Below are 16,027 nucleotides of genomic sequence, written 5' to 3'. Positions count from 1 at the left end.
ACCGCACAAAAACATCGTTTACGCTCCACTTACCACTCCAGATATTTGTCGTGTATAACTCCGCCATTTTTCATTATCCTCAAAAACGACGGTGAGTGTCCCAGAAGAAAACTGAGGACAAAAACAGCTGGTCATTCTCTGGTAATGCCAGTACAGGGGTTTCGACGACGGCTTCACCTACCTGTCCCTCGGTGGGCCGGGTATGTGGTCATATTTCATATGAATGTGTCTAACATACAAGCAGTATGCAAGAAATGCAACGATAAGCAGAAAGAAGAAAAATGTAAGTGATGGAGTTGCTAAAGTCAGAAATACGCTGAAAACTGCCATCCTGAAAAAATGTCTGATATATGTCCGGGTTAAAAATTGCTGCTCTTTCAGTTAGGCAGCCCCAGCCTGAAAGAAGACGGACTTGTTTGGACGATCTGATTTCCTCGTGTCAGCATTTTTGTTCCCACATCATCATAATTAATGTTGTTCCAGGTTCAACATTGCAAGTGACCAATCACCTTCTTGTGACGTCATTCCTTTGTTGTCCTTGAGACATCGCGTAAATGTTGTCCCTGAGACATCGCGTAAATGTTGTCCCTGAGACATCGCGTAAATGTTGTCCCTGGGACATCGCGTAAATGTTGTCCCTGGGACATCATGTTAAAGTTGCCAGAGACATACCATATGAAAGTTTAGCTTCTTTTAGCCCCTGTTTGTTTTATATATATATATATATATATATATATATATATATATATATATATATATATATATATATTTTTTTTTTTTTAATATTATATTTAATATTTACATTGTATTGCAAAAAACCCCAAAACAAGTTAAAATGAATTAATGAATATTGACTAATTAAACCTTCGTTATTTTTCCACCAGAAATGGACGATATAATTAGAAGAAGTGTTCTGAATGACGAAAAAAAAAAAACTGGAAAAGACACACAACTTTGTGTGCATGTGTCACAATGCCAGGAGGACCCATTCAGTGTTGTGTTAGAAAAATTGAACTCATTAACCCTTCATGGACATTATAAATGTTTAAATGTTGCCTCAGGTAAAGACAGGAAAAGAGACTATTACAAATTCAACTGCATCAGAGCTGGGAAAAAAAGTTGAAACAGCTACAGAGCAGTGGGCTGTAAGGCCTATGTTTCATTTAAAGTACTCAAATGTTGGAAAGACCACACAGTCATCGTGCAGCGTACATATGATAAGCATGATGGGCATGATCCTTCGGACCCAAAAGACGCACATTTCAACAATATTTCCAGTGATTTGAGGAGGAAGATTGAGGAACTGCTTTCCCTTGGAACTAAGCCAGCCATCATACTAACCGAATGTCATAAATGGGCCAAAGAACATGGACACAGAGATCTTCACAACAGAGAGCATTTTGTCACACCACGTGACATTGACAGTGTTAGAACCTGCATGATGAGGAAGAAGCACTTTAACTGTGGAGACAGTCAATGTGTACATACCTTACTTAATGGAAAACATCAAGAACATGTTCTCTTCTATCAACCATACACATCTGACCAAGAACTAATGATTGTTTTGCAGACACCTGTAATGAAATCAAACATGGAGAACTATGCAAAACAGTTAGTATTTGTTGACACCACGCACTGCGTTAACCAGTATTCATTTCCCTTATTCACACTTGTTGTAAGAGATGATCATGGGCATGGAGTCCCTGTGGCCTATGCTATTGTCAGCAACGAAAGTCAGAAAACCCTGGAAACTGTTCTTGGAATAGTTTGTGAGCATTTCCCAACTTCCCCGAGGTAAATAATACATTGACAGCTATTAATTTTGAAATAATTCCTTTTCAAAAAAGTTATAACATGCCAGAATCTAATGCTATAGCTGCAGCATGGGCTGCAAAAAACTTTCCTTTCCAGTTGTTAAAGTTATTCCTATAGGCTGTATGCAGTATTTTATACATCTACTTGTGAGTTGAAATGTTTAATTTGGCATTGAAGTGGTGCTTTGAGATAGCAAAAACATTTTCATACTGTTTAATCTCATTTAGTGTTTTCTTTTTTTCTGTAGAGCATTTATGGTTGACAAAGACTTTGCGGAAATAAATGCTTTGCAGAAGGTTTTTCCAGAGTCAGCTATCCTTCTATGCTGGTACCATGTCTTGCAGGTAAACCACATTGTTTTCTTTTCACGTTGTCTAAGATGCACCTGAAACACATTTTTACAACAGGGTCCTGTTGTTATGATTTGCCTCATTGTGATATTCACCTACTCAGGTTAATGAATATAAAGGGATAAAATGTTGAGTGACTATGTCCATCCATTTAAGACCACAGTGCACTCATCTTCTGGTGGCTGCTTCCCAAAGCTCTTTTTGACATTTAAAAATATGTTTGCCTGGTTGATTTCTGTAATGCACAGGTCCTCTTGTCCAGTGAGTGACAAAGTTATTTTTGGACGTCAGCTTTCTTTTATGCTTTTTGTACAGCTGCTCCTCTGTCTCTCTCTCCAGATTAACTTTTTTTCTCTTACATTCACAGGCTGTTAATCGATGGCTTTCAAAATCAGAGTCCGGGGTCCATGGGCTTTCTAACACCCAAAAGAGAAATGAAATCATTTCTTTCTTTTGTAAGCTGAAAGCTTGCACATCTGTAAGTGTAATTTGTCTATTTCACATTTTGATTTCTTGATTACACTAAGAGCATAATAACTTTCAGTTGCTAAAAAAAAGTTACAGAGAGATACAAAATAGATTTTTGAAACAATTTCTAAAACTGGCTTCTTATCTTGCTTATCAAAACAAGTACTTAAGCTGTGCAGAACATCATTGTGTCACCCACTGTGCAGTAGAACTTGTGAGTGGGATTCTTTCACAGACAGATGCTGAAACCAAATATGCTTATAGGTTTAGTGTTCCTTCATAGCCATTGTAAGGGAAGAAATAATTGCTTCTTAATACAAAAACACGACATATTATTAATAACTTAAAATTCTTAATGTTATTCAATAAAAGGAAAAGGGCTTCAATACATAATATTAAAGATTTCAATAGGTCTGTTAAATGGATTGAAATATATTCTGTTGCATCCAATTCTCTTAGGAGGACGACTTTAAAGCCACATCAGCAGAGTTCTGCCAGACATTTAAGCAATACCCTTTGGTGTGCCAGTATTTTCAGAAGCACTGGGAAGGCATTGGCCACATGTGGTGTGACTACGGCCGTCGCTTCAGTCACGCTCGTTCTGAAACAAACAATGTGATTGAAAGGTATGATTTATTATTTTGACCTCATTCAATTGTATTGCTGAAAAAAAGATATTATGCTTTAATCCAAGAGGCTAAACTGAGTAGGTTCGTCATGTCATTGCCAGAACAGGTTTTAGGCAAATCCTTTAAATTCTAGCAGCGTTTTTTATGTTATCACAACAAAAAACAGAGTAGGTGGATTTGCCTAAATCAGCTAAACCGGCACAGAGCATTCCTTTATAAAAGACGTGTGCAATAGGTATTCCAATTTTTAAAAAAATAATACAGTCTTGATTAAAACTTTAAATTCCTTCAATTACAGTTACTAATCATTTCAAATAACTGTTTTTCAGATTTTTCCACTGCCTGAAATACCAGTTTTTATCTGGCTACAAGAATAGGCGTCTGGATGATCTGATTGAAGTGCTCCTAGGGAAGGCCGACGACTACTTCTCAGTCATAAAAACCCTGCAAGATGTGGGCCGCATGAAAAACAGGTTTGCTGACACCTTGTCTCAAGTTTCAGACTCTGCTTCAAGACTGATGGAAAGTGGTTGGGCTCTTAAAATTACAGTCAAGAACAGCCATGGAGTTAATGCATATCAAGTCCCATCTGAGTCAAGAGAAGACATGGTGTATGATGTCTGCCCTGTTGAGTCCTACTGCAACTGTACATATGGCTTACGAGGACTTCTTTGCAAGCATCTAGTGTTACTTGCAAAATTAGCAGAGGCTGACAATGACATCTATCCAAACATGGAAACAGACATTTCTACCTTGGCAAGAATTGCAGTGAAAGAAAGGCATTACTTTGTACACTGTGAGGACTTGAAAGTGATAAAAATGCCAAGTTTGTTTGGAAATCTGTGTTTTTTTGCATCGGCTGAAACACTTCAGTGCACTTGTTGTACGTTCTCTCACTATAACACATGTGCTTGCCTGAAGGTGGCTTGTAGCCATTTTAAACAAATGAAAAACTCTCTGAAAAGTCCTCTATCAACTTTGAATGACACTCCTGTAGTTGAAAGCACAGACAAAAAATGCACAGAAGATGCGGTTGGAAAACTAAATGCTGTTTTAGACACAGTTAAACAGTGGGCATTCATTCCAGAGGGTATTACTGCAATGATAGATGAACTGCATACAAATGTCTTAAAAACAAAACAAGTAGGCAAAAGTATATGCCAGTACGAAATAAAGACGACAGATAATGCACGCAAAATTAGGCCATTGTATTCTAGCAAGAAACGTTCGGCCAGCATCGACATTCCAACAGTCTGTGAAAATGAATGTGAACAGTCGATAACCACTGAAAGAGAGACATCCTCTGGAGAAAATGAAAACCTTTTGGAATACAAAACAAAAAAGAGAAGAGTTAAAGCTAAGTATATGCACAAGTAGACTTTTGTGTGACATTTCAAAGGGACTGCATCCATTACTTCTGTTTATTGAAACCTAAAGCTGAATAGCTGTCTTAACTTTCTGCCAAGGAACAGATGAAAAGAAATTGTTTGCTCTCTCAAGCAGTTGTTATTTATGTGTGTTATTCATTACTTTGGCTTGGTTGCTGTTTTTGATACAAATTCATCTGTGCCCATTGTAATATTTTCACATGTTACTATTTTTATATTGCTATGCATTATAAATAAAGGATTACTTATTACTATTAAAGGTCTGCATTTGTAATTGTTGGTATTATTTATAAAATATGCGCTCTTAAGTTTTTTGCTCCATAAAACGATACCTGTCACTTTTTGGACATGGTAAATGGCCTGCATTTGTATAGCGCTTTTCTAGTCCCTAAGGACCCCAAAGCGCTTTACACTACATTCAGTCATTCACCCATTCACACACACATTCACACACTGGCGATAGCAAGCTACACTGTAGCCACAGCTGCCCTGGGGCGCACTGACAGAGGCGAGGCTGCCGGACACAGGCGCCACCGGGCCCTCTGACCACCACCAGCTGATACAGACAGAGTATCAGCTGTTGAGAATCCTGGCTCATACAAAATAGAAGTAAAAGGTTTCAACATCCAGCCTTTTTATGATTAAATACAAAGTGTAATAACAGAGTTATTGGGGTGTGATTTTGTTAATAGTTAGTCTTAAGTATAAGTTTAATAGTAATGAGTAAGAAAATATAGCCAGAATAATGGAATGAGACTAACACCTGACCTCACACTGAGATTTGGTATGAAGTGGCATGTTTGTGCTAATGCTGACATTGGGGCTCAGAGTTCCTCTGTGTGTATATATTTGTGAACGTTAACTTGGCTAATGTCCAAGGGTTTGACTGCTTTCCTGTTGGATTGTATCACAAAGAACAGGGATAAGAGCACCAGTGGCCGTGCACACCCTCATCTCTCTCCTTCACCCGATCATTAGTGTTGGAAACCGGCATTAGCTCAGAGTAGATTAGACTTCAGTATAGTGCAAGTGATTTGATTTTATGATTATTTGATTCAGTTTTTTCTGTGTTCAAGCTCAATTACTTTAATAAAATATGTTGAATTCAAACAAATAAATAAACAAATAAACTGTGGACATTACCCTTTTAAACCTTTCTGAAACAAGACAGGTAAAAACCAGTGTATAAAAGTTTACATAGGTATAAATAGCTCTAACACTTTACTCCAGCCTGGCGTCCACACATGTGGACATCACATTTTGGGTTATTTAGACCAAAATACTAAATCTTGATCAACAAGTGCCTGATATACAGTTACGAGGACATTATACTGCAACTGTTCTATCGAAATTTCAAATTAATGTCCTCATATGTGGCTCTCATTTGTCTCAGAAACAAAAATTAGGTAAAAAAACAAAACCTGGTAATTCTTTCTTTTTACATTCATCGGGTTCCAATCGGCCCAAATATCAAAGAGAAATTAAAAATGCATGCCATGGAAGATTTCGGGTCTTAGGGGGTTAAAATGACCAGACCCCTCCGGCCTGTTTTCCAGGCCACTAAATTAAACCCAGTCAATTACCAATTGAACAGAATAAAAACCTACGAGGTCCACTAATAGTCCAAATCTTTAATAGAAAAGACAGGCAGAACTCAAACAAACAATAATCCAAACGAGGAGCATATATACACACTGGAAAGTAAATAATTATAAGTTATTAAATCAGACTAATTAAATACAGTAAAACTAATAAGGGAAGACGAACACACGGGAAATAAAAATAACAGTGTAAACATACCAAAACTCAAAATAAAACAGGAAAGCTACTACAAACCGAGTGTGACACAATTACATTCATATTGAAACATATGTGATAATTTTCTTTCTTTGTAGCATTTTTAAGATATGTGTTAGAACAGTCATTATGCTGTTTGGATTAGGAACCAATCATTTTTGCCAAATAGTTAACACAAACTTAGAACAACAATGAACAATTTTCAAGATTCTGATTTACAGAACAAACAAAAGTCACAAAAGGTTTCATTATTTAAGAGACAAGATCAAGTTTTTCACACAGGAATGAAATGACAGAATCCAGTGCAGCGGGGCCAAAGGTGTGTGTCAGCAAACTGAAGGTTGAGGAATCAGTCAGCTCATGTTTAAGATTGTGTTGGATTTTGAGAAGAGTCTGTCTGTTATTAGAAAGTAAGATTAACAATGTTACACCAATAACCCAAATACGGGGAAATGACAAATAATACCAAAAAAGATACAACTTTCATATTGTTTTACTAACTTACTTTGTCATATCAGCACTTGAATGGTCGATGCCTTTACAGACCATGTCTGTTGTGACATCGCAGGCCAATCTTCCGGCAAACCCGAGGGCTAGCTCCCCAGCCTCCTCTTCACTCAGAACACTAAACACTGTTTATGCTGATTTTTTCCCTTTTTCCGTGTGAGCTTACCTGCGATAACTTCTGGACACTTGTAGATCATTAGGACTAGAGTGTTCTTAACAGAAACAGCAACATTTTATGGTTACCTTGTCCTCAGCGCTCCGTGTGTCTGTGGCCTAGACACAGCTGAAGCCTGATTACAGCGTCTGGGCACCGAGCAGCCTCAATAGCCTGGAAAGGTGCTAACCGCTAGGCTAACTAGCAACAAGATGCCTTCCCTCTCCACAGATGACTACCACAGCCTCCTGCAGAAGATTGCAGTACTGGAGACTCAGTGCACTTTATCGACAACTTTAATATTTTTTGGGAACGCAGGCATCTGTTCAAAGCAAATGGATTTAATTTTAACAAGTCAGGGGTGAAACTGTTCACCTCCAACTTGTTTTATTCCATACGTCATCCATCCGTGCTTGGTGCCAAGGCTGAGATAAACGAGGAGTTATCTCATAAAGAGGAACAAACAGTACTCCAAGAACACACAAAGCCCAGCAGAAACCTTGAGGAGGAGCTCCATTTGCCCCCACCCGGGAAGAGCCTCAGAAAGGAGAGACATCTAAGGCAAGAAGAGGGGTCCCTATTTGCCTCCAACTCTCTCAACAACACCAACGACCAGGACAAGGGACCACGACCTTCCCCAGTCCCCCAAACCCCTGACAGGCCATCACCCTCCTCCCCCTCCCTTTCTCCCTCCTCCCCACACCTGAAATTCACTGAGGAGATGATGGAGCGGGTCAATGCTGGGCTCAGATCTACCCCCCGTCCCAATCCCTTTTTGTCCCCCATAAACCCCCCACCAGAGCGGCCAAAGGTTCGCCATCGAGCCCCACCCTCAACAGAGCAATCGAAGTCACATTGCCCAGCCTCGCCCCCCTTAGTTCCTCTTCATGCCCTGTCTCCGCAGTCTGATATGTGATATGTGAAGGGTCCGGGCTGTGAGGATTATGGCAGTGATGACTTTTCCCAGGAGAAGCTGGGACCCTGTTTACTAGAAGGTTTTAAAATTTCTGTACTTTTAGGTGACAGGAGACATGTGGCCTGGTCAAAACACAGAGAGCTGCACTCTCAAAGATCTTTAAATATAGTAAACATACCTTGTGTGCCACAGACTGCTCCCAAACACGAGGGGACAAGTAATACCTCTAAAACACTTAAGTTGGCTTTATTAAACATTAGATCTCTAGCTGGGAAAACATTTTTAATTAATGATTTAATCACTGAGCACAGCCTTGATTTTATGTTTTTAACTGAAACTTGGTTGGACCAAAGTAACAGTGGAGCTGTTCTCATCGAGACGACCCCTCCTAACTACAGTTTTATCAGTGAGGTCAGGGCGAGCAGGAGAGGAGGAGGGGGGTTGCTGTCTTATTTAATGAATCATTTCAATGTAAGCAGCTATCTCCTGGAAGTTTTCAGTCTTTTGAATATGTGGCTTTACAGCTGAAGGCCCCATCCAAAGTTGTGTTTCTTAATGTTTACAGGCCTCCCAAATACTGCACAGACTTTTTTAATGACCTCAGTGAACTGCTGTCTGTGATCTGTGTTGATTTTGACTGTGTAATTATTGTTGGGGATTTTAACATTCATGTGGACAACCCTCAGGACAAAGGGACTAAAGACCTGAGTAACACTCTGGGCAACTTTGGGCTGACTCAGCATGTAACAGAGGCCACACATAATAGAGGACACACTCTTGACCTACTGATCTCCAAAGGCCTGAGCATTTCAAAGGTTACTGTGTCTGATGTGGGCCTGTCTGATCATTACTGTGTTTTCTTTGAAAGTAAAATCTCAGCCCACACAAATATATCAACAACAGTGATCACAAAACGGTGTATAACTGAACACAGTAGTGCAATTTTTAACCAGGTCTTCCCATTAACACCTGACCTGCCCAGAGGGTCAGTCAATGAGCTCGTCAATAGCTTCAATGCTAACATGTTAAATGTAATGGACACTATTGCTCCCATTAAGGTGAAGGTTATCTCAGGAAGGAAAAAGTCTCCATGGAGAAACTCCACACTGGTGAAAAATGAAAAAAGAGAGTGTAGGAAAGCTGAGCGCAGATGGAGAAAAACAAACCTCCAGGTTCATTATGACATTTATAAAGAGAAACTTCACAATTATAATTTACAACTGAGGAGTGCAAGGAGGTCCTACTTCTCTGACATCATCACTAAAAACAGCCATAATGCTCGGGTCTTATTTTCTACAGTTGACAGGCTAACAAACCCTCCTGTGTCAGTGGCAGCTGAACTTCATTCAACCATGGCCTGCAATGACTTTGCCAAATTCTTCACTGAAAAAATCCAAAAAATTAGACAAGCAATTGGTACATCAACAGCAGATCCAGGATATGTACTGTGTCCACCAAAAAACTGTTTAAACACCATGAAACAGTTTCAACCTATTAACAGCAAAGACCTGGAGGACATCTTAGGTAAACTGAACTCCTCCTCCTGCTGTTTAGATGTCCTGCCAACAAGTTTTTTCAAAAAGGTCTCAAAGACTTTAGACTCAGACCTGTTACAGATCGTCAACTTTTCTTTATTATCAGGTGTGTTTCCAGAATCACTAAAAACTGCTGTAATCAAACCTATACTGAAAAAGGACAATCTTGACAAGACACAAATGAACAACTACAGGCCGATCTCAAATCTCCCGTTTTTAAGTAAGATCATTGAAAAAGCAGTTTCTCAACAGCTCAGTTACTTCTTAAAACAGAATAATTGCTACGATGCCTTCCAGTCAGGTTTTAGACAGAACCACAGCACTGAAACCGCTCTGACCAAAGTGTTTAATGACATATGTCTGAATACAGACAGTGGAAAAATGTCAGTCCTAGTTTTACTGGATCTCAGTGCAGCATTTGATACAGTTGACCACAACATATTACTCAAACGACTGGAGAACTGGACAGGTCTTTCAGGAACTGTACTAAACTGGTTCAAAACATACGTAGAAAACAGGAAATACTTTGTATCAATAGGTAACTTCACATCTGAGCAGACAAGTATCACATGTGGAGTTCCCCAAGGTTCCATCTTGGGACCCCTTCTGTTTAACATCTACATGCTCCCACTGGCACAGATTATAAACAACAACAAAATAAACTATCACAGCTATGCAGATGACACACAAATATATATCACAATGTCACCAGGAGACCGAGGCCCTGTACAGGCTCTTGGTAAATGCATTGAGGAAATCAATGACTGGTTGTGCCACAATTTTCTCCAGCTAAACAAAAACAAAACTGAGGTAATAGTCCTTGGCGCCAAAGAAAAACGATTACAGGTCACCAGAGAACTTCAATCTATACATCTAAAAACCACAAACCAGGCGAGAAATTTGGGTGTAGTGATGGATGCAGACCTAAACTTAGAAAAACACATTAAGACAATAACAAAGTCAGCTTACTATCACCTCAAGAATATATCAAGGATAAAAGATCTGATGTCTCAACAGGACCTGGAAAAACTAGTCCATGCATTCATCTTTAGTAGGCTTGATTACTGTAACAGCATCTTTACAGGTCTACCTAAAAAATCACTCAGACAACTACAGCTCATTCAGAACTCTGCTGCTCGAGTCCTCACTAAGACCAAAAAAGTGGACCACATCAGTCCAGCTCTGAGGTTCTTACACTGGCTGCCTGTCCGTCAGAGGATAGACTTTAAAGTTCTGATGCTGGTCTATAAAGCTCTGAATGGTTTAGGACCAAAATACATCAATGACCTCCTGACCCAGTATGAACCATCCAGATCCCTCAGGTCATCTGGATCCGGTCTTTTATCAGTTCCCAGAGTCAGAACCAGACACGGAGAAGCTGCATTCAGCTTTTATGCTCCTTATATCTGGAACAAACTCCCAGAAAGCCTCAGATCAGCTGAAACACTCAGTTTATTTAAATCCAGGTTGAAGACTCACCTGTTCTCAGCTGCATTTGAATAAAGCACCAAATCCACACTTTAAGCTTAAATTTCAAAACTTACATTTAACTACTGATTTTATCTACTGTTCTGATTTTATCTGTTTTGATTTTATAAACTGTTTTGTTTGTTTGTTTGTTTGTTTGTTAATTAGTTAGTTAGGTTATTTGCTTGTTTTAATCAATTTTAAATCATGCTTTTTATTTGTTCTTGTTTCTAATGTCTCTGTAAAGCACTTTGAATCACCTTGTTGTTGAATTGTGCTATACAAATAAACTTGCCTTGCCTTGCCTAGTGTGTACAAAACAAATCAAGACCACAGACTCAACACGCACCACTCAATTTTTGGTGTTCTTTATCAGTTGGCCAAGACAGAAATGTTTTAATCTGTGTGCATTGCTTTTGAACAAGTCTTTACACAGAAAAGGTTTCAGAAAGGTATTTTTCAGGTTCTTCTGACAAGGCTTCAATTTTGGAAAATGCTGTTTGTTTATAGTGGCAACTTATAAACCCTTTGTGATAAGAACATAGTTACCACAGTCCAAGTCATACCTTCAAAAAGTATGCACTTTGTGCTCTTGTGGACCCATCCAAAATTTTTCCAGTGATTTGACTTGGTATTGGATAAATGTGAGGGAAATTCTATAAAAATAACATAAATACACCTATGTTTTCAAATACATTACAAAAAACGTAAACATGCTATGTCATTATGATTAAACAAGCTTTTCAACATACCTCACACTGCAAATAGATTAGGCCATCTATTACCTTATAAAACAAATAAATAAATACATATAAATAAAAACAGAACTAAGGAATACGATTCATTAAGTAAATTGTACAATAAAGTGTATTTAAAGCAGAATTTAACATTAGTTTTATGACAACATAAAAGGATTTTTATGTCAAGAGGTACCTCATCTGAAATGTTAGTCTGGTCAAACAGGGATTTCAAACTTGAAATACAATAGAGTTTGGTCCAGCTACTCCCACAAGGTAATCTGTGAGAAAGCATATGCTGTAGTCAACAGATATCATTTTCTTTTTGCATGCTGCAACCATCATCCATTTCAGTCTTCTAGGAGCTTTGTCTGGTTGTAGTTCTTTTTTCTCCTCCTCTCCCCTCATCTATTAATTAAATTGTTTTCTGACCTTCCTAACTGTTTCCGACCTGTCTTCCCAATGTGATGTTTAAGCAATATATGTATGGTCAGAAGGGGGTGAAATTTTCATTGCAGTTGTACGTGTAACATTGCATGTGATAATAAAAGGCTTGATTGGTTGATTATTCAACATGAGTTGACATTTACCTGACATTGTGAAGGAGTCACAGTTTCTGTAAGGGTGTAAGAACATAACATGTGGATTTGTTACACTTCTTTTTCACAAGTTAATAACAATCAATAATTTTCATTCCATTATTTACAAGCTATCACACGATGTCCCAGGGACAACATCTACGCGATGTCCCAGGGACAACATTTACGCGATGTCCCAGGGACAACATTTACGCGATGTCCCAGGGACAACATTTACGCGATGTCCCAGGGACAACATTTACGCGATGTCCCAGGGACAACATCTACGCGATGTCCCAGGGACAACATTTACGCGATGTACCAGGACAAATTTGTAAATTTCTGGATTACTGTTAATCTCCATAGAATCAAGAACTCATGTCCAGTTTCACAGCTATGGACCAGTTAATTATGTTTCCAGGTGATAGTTTGATTCATAGATTCAGCACACAACCATAAGTCTAGGCCTTTTAGTCCAGATTCTCTTCACTTATGTTTGTAAAATGATCAGGGAAGCTACTGCAATAGCTAGGTTTCATTTGACGTAGACGTGACGTCGACGTAAAGCGCGAAATTTGACTGGCGGTCGGAAGTGAAAAAGATAAGCGCAAAATCACAGACAGACAGTACGCAAAATGCCTATGTCCTGTTGTGTTTGCCTGACCCAACCCCCGGGCCACGAAACACCCAAAAAGTTGGGGGAACGCTGGTCTAGAGAACACTGGTTAGCTAATGCTGTCGTCAAGTAGCCTATCGCTAGCAAACAAACAGCAAGCCAAGTGAGGAACATATGTATAATGCTTACCGTTTATTAAAGGAAAGTATCCTAAATTGACTTCAAATTCGGCGGACAGGCGGCGGTTTTTCGCTTCTTCACTTGTATTTCGAAATAATCGAAGGCGGGTATTTCGAAGTCGCAAAGGAATGACGTCACAAGAAGGTGATTGGTCACTTGCAATGTTGAACCTGGAACAACATTAATTATGATGATGTGGGAACAATGCTGACACGAGGAAATCAGATCGTCCGACTTGTTTTTCCTTTCGTTCACCACTTCCGTGTTCCTCAGGAGTAGTAATAAATAGCTGTTTTAAGACTGGCGATACCAGCACAGGCTCCATAGCTCAGTGGTTAGAGCACTGGTCTTGTAAACCAGGGGTCGCGAGTTCGATCCTCGCTGGGGCCTGTCGCGGGACAACCTTTTAATCCCTTCAACATAATTTAAAAAAAAAAAATTCAGGTATGTTACATTGTTGCTGTTTTTTCTTTTCGTTCTCTAATAACCATGTTGATCGACAGAGACGGATTTACGGCCGTGTCATTGGTGGCAAATAACATTTATATCTAGAATGTTTCAGTCAGTCATGTTTGGCACTGATCACCACCTGCACTCATGTATATATCTATCTACTTAGCACTTTTAATTCTTATTCTTATTTTTATTTTCATGTCTATTTAAGCGTAATTTATGACAGTATGTTTGCACTGAAGCACCGCAGCAATTTCCTAATGTTGTAAACCTGCTCAACATTTGGCAATAAAACCCTTTCTGATTCTGATTCTGATTCGCTTAACTCAAATTGTACAGGTTCAATTATTAGCTGGCTTTTTTGTTGTTCGTCAACTACGTAGTGTTACCACGACGAGCAAAACATTTCTCGTGCTACATCAATATTAAATGAATAGTCACAATAGTTATCACTAGGTAAACGCTATAATCGTCTTATAAACAGTTTAAGACATTTAACTTCCGAGTCATCATAATTAAAATGGCATATTAATATTCACAGATCAAAACCTACATGCTTGACTGAAAAAGACTGAGGTACTTTGAGTAATAATAATCATAAATAATCCCTCGGTTACATAAAGCGCTAATGAAAACAGAAGGCTTGGGCTTGATATAATTTCATGTTATAGCATTAGAAATACGATCCAACAGCGACCCCTGTCTCCGACTCTCGAAAATTGGTTCAATTTCTAATCTGGCGAGCCTAAATTTCTGAGTAACACAAGCAAGAGTCATCGCCTGCATGAAGCTGTACAGTACATAAGCATCATTATTACAGCTATGAAACATACCAAACAATAGTAGATGGGTCGATGGACTCAGTCACACTCAGAAGGGAATGTGATTTTTGGGTAACTCAACGTCAGGATGGCCGAGCGGTCTAAGGCGCTGCGTTCAGGTCGCAGTCTCCCCTGGAGGCGTGGGTTCGAATCCCACTTCTGACATCAGTTATTTTCTTGAACAACTGAGGTTCTGAAGACGGTTTTCCTGTGAAATGCTCGTACACGGTCCATGATGAGGCAAACTTGCTCTCAAACCGCATGTAAATGTGCTCTTATCCCCTTGGATGCTGGGAATTTGAAAACAGAAATTTTTAATTTGCAAGAGCTCTTAATCTACTAATACGAATCAACATTGCTATAAAACACTTGGCTGGAAAATATGAACCCATGAAATGTCAACAAGGAAAAGAAAGCTGTTTTTATTGTAATTATTTTTATGTGGTAAATACCATGACCATAACCAACAATAATAAAAATGTAATTAGCAGAATTTCTAAGATGAATGTAGGCTATGCCGCAAAAGTGCTTCCTTAGAATACGTATGTTAGGTCACCCCATGAGCCATATGAATTGAATTAATGCACCAAAAGTTTAGCAGGAGCAGGCTTGTGTGGCACCGCGCCCTGTAAACTTCAGCGCACGATGTGACGCAGATGCAGTTTTGACTCATCACAACTTTTAAAACAAACTGTAAATGGGGGAAAGGCAGGGAATTCCTTCGAAACATAAAACAGGATCAATTTTGTGCTTATTACAGAGATAGATGTGCTTCACACATCAGATCCCGCCTGCCTTTTCCCCTCTGCTGGCGAAGCGGGAAATACTCTCTCGGTTCATGCGATTACACTCATTTCCAGGAGCGCCGGGTAATTGCTTGAGTCAGCACAGAATCTCACGTAGATGTGATGAAGACACGCGTACAGAAGCGACGCGCTGAGTGATGCGAATGGGCATTGTGACTCAAATGCGCACTTATGTTCGCTCGTGTAAATGTGCTGGCTGAGCATTAAGCACACTGCGCGGTGCTTAAGCGGGCTGAAAGGCTGTGACTAAGTGAGCGTATAAACTGTTACTTTAACTCTCCTAAACTGATTTCTTCTCTCTCAGTCCCAGCAGCATGAGCCTGTGCAGCATCCTATTTATAGGACCCAGTATTGCGATCCATGTGATTAGGCTGACACAAAGCTAGAAGAGGAGATCCATGATTACTATCTCCAGACGTGGGTGGTGATATATACGCACACTGTGGGATTATTTTGACATGCTAAGCCGAGTTGTTGATTGCTTTTTAGTAACAGTGTGCTGGGTGAATTCACCAGTGTGAAAATCTAAGGCGGTTTAATACGCTATGGTTTCTGATTTACGTGGATCTTTTTTTAGGTCACTTATTTCAAAAAGATTTAAGTGAAATGTGATTTCTAGAACAGGCCAGCAGTTTATATACATCACCTGCCGACTGTAAGCTAAAACATTTAGCCGCAAAATACATTTTATTTGTTTAAATTATTTTATTTTTAATTTCATTTAGTGGTTTAAGCTTCATAGATATGACTTTTTCATCTCCCTGTCATGATATTAAAATGTTTTCTTATATGGACTCCTGTCAGAAAGAA

General features: G+C 39.1%; 2 protein-coding genes and 1 long non-coding RNA gene across 5 annotated transcripts in view; 1 reads left to right on the top strand and 2 right to left on the bottom strand.

The window, feature by feature from the left end:
- The window catches only part of LOC309689781 (uncharacterized protein), a 34,108-nt gene extending 33,616 nt beyond the window's left edge, over positions 1 to 492 (bottom strand). The window contains exons 1-2 of the mRNA XM_082506445.1: positions 182 to 492; positions 34 to 111 (exon numbers count right to left, since the gene is read on the bottom strand). Of these exons, the coding sequence (XP_082362571.1) occupies positions 34 to 111; positions 182 to 330 (227 nt within the window). The 5' untranslated portion in view covers positions 331 to 492. The remainder of the gene's footprint in view (positions 1 to 33; positions 112 to 181) is intronic.
- Positions 493 to 799: 307 nt separating this feature from the next.
- Positions 800 to 4,639, top strand: LOC309689379 (uncharacterized protein; the record flags this gene model as incomplete). Its single annotated transcript, XM_082505761.1, has 5 exons — positions 800 to 1,794; positions 2,063 to 2,159; positions 2,533 to 2,643; positions 3,093 to 3,259; positions 3,592 to 4,639. The coding sequence occupies exons 1-5, from the start codon at positions 1,439 to 1,441 to the stop codon at positions 4,637 to 4,639; spliced, it is 1,779 nt and encodes a 592-aa protein (XP_082361887.1). The 5' UTR covers positions 800 to 1,438.
- Positions 4,640 to 6,729: 2,090 nt separating this feature from the next.
- LOC309689384 lies at positions 6,730 to 13,393 on the bottom strand. Of its 3 annotated transcripts, XR_014271343.1 has the most exons (6): positions 13,147 to 13,393; positions 12,354 to 12,379; positions 11,960 to 12,044; positions 11,779 to 11,811; positions 6,953 to 11,682; positions 6,730 to 6,844 (listed from the first exon to the last, which is right to left on the bottom strand). It is a non-coding gene; the product is annotated as an uncharacterized lncRNA (long non-coding RNA). The 3 variants fall into 3 exon arrangements; XR_014271345.1 differs by lacking the exon at positions 11,960 to 12,044; XR_014271344.1 differs by lacking the exon at positions 11,960 to 12,044 and having other exon boundaries at positions 6,953 to 11,811.
- Between the last annotated feature and the right edge of the window lie 2,634 nt (positions 13,394 to 16,027).

The sequence above is a fragment of the Aulonocara stuartgranti genome, assembly GCF_965226115.1.
Source record: "Aulonocara stuartgranti genome assembly, chromosome: 15".
In the NCBI taxonomy this organism is placed as follows: Eukaryota; Metazoa; Chordata; class Actinopteri; order Cichliformes; family Cichlidae; genus Aulonocara; species Aulonocara stuartgranti.
The sequence above is the reverse complement of the archived record's forward strand: the minus strand, read 5'-3'. Positions and strand labels throughout refer to the sequence as shown.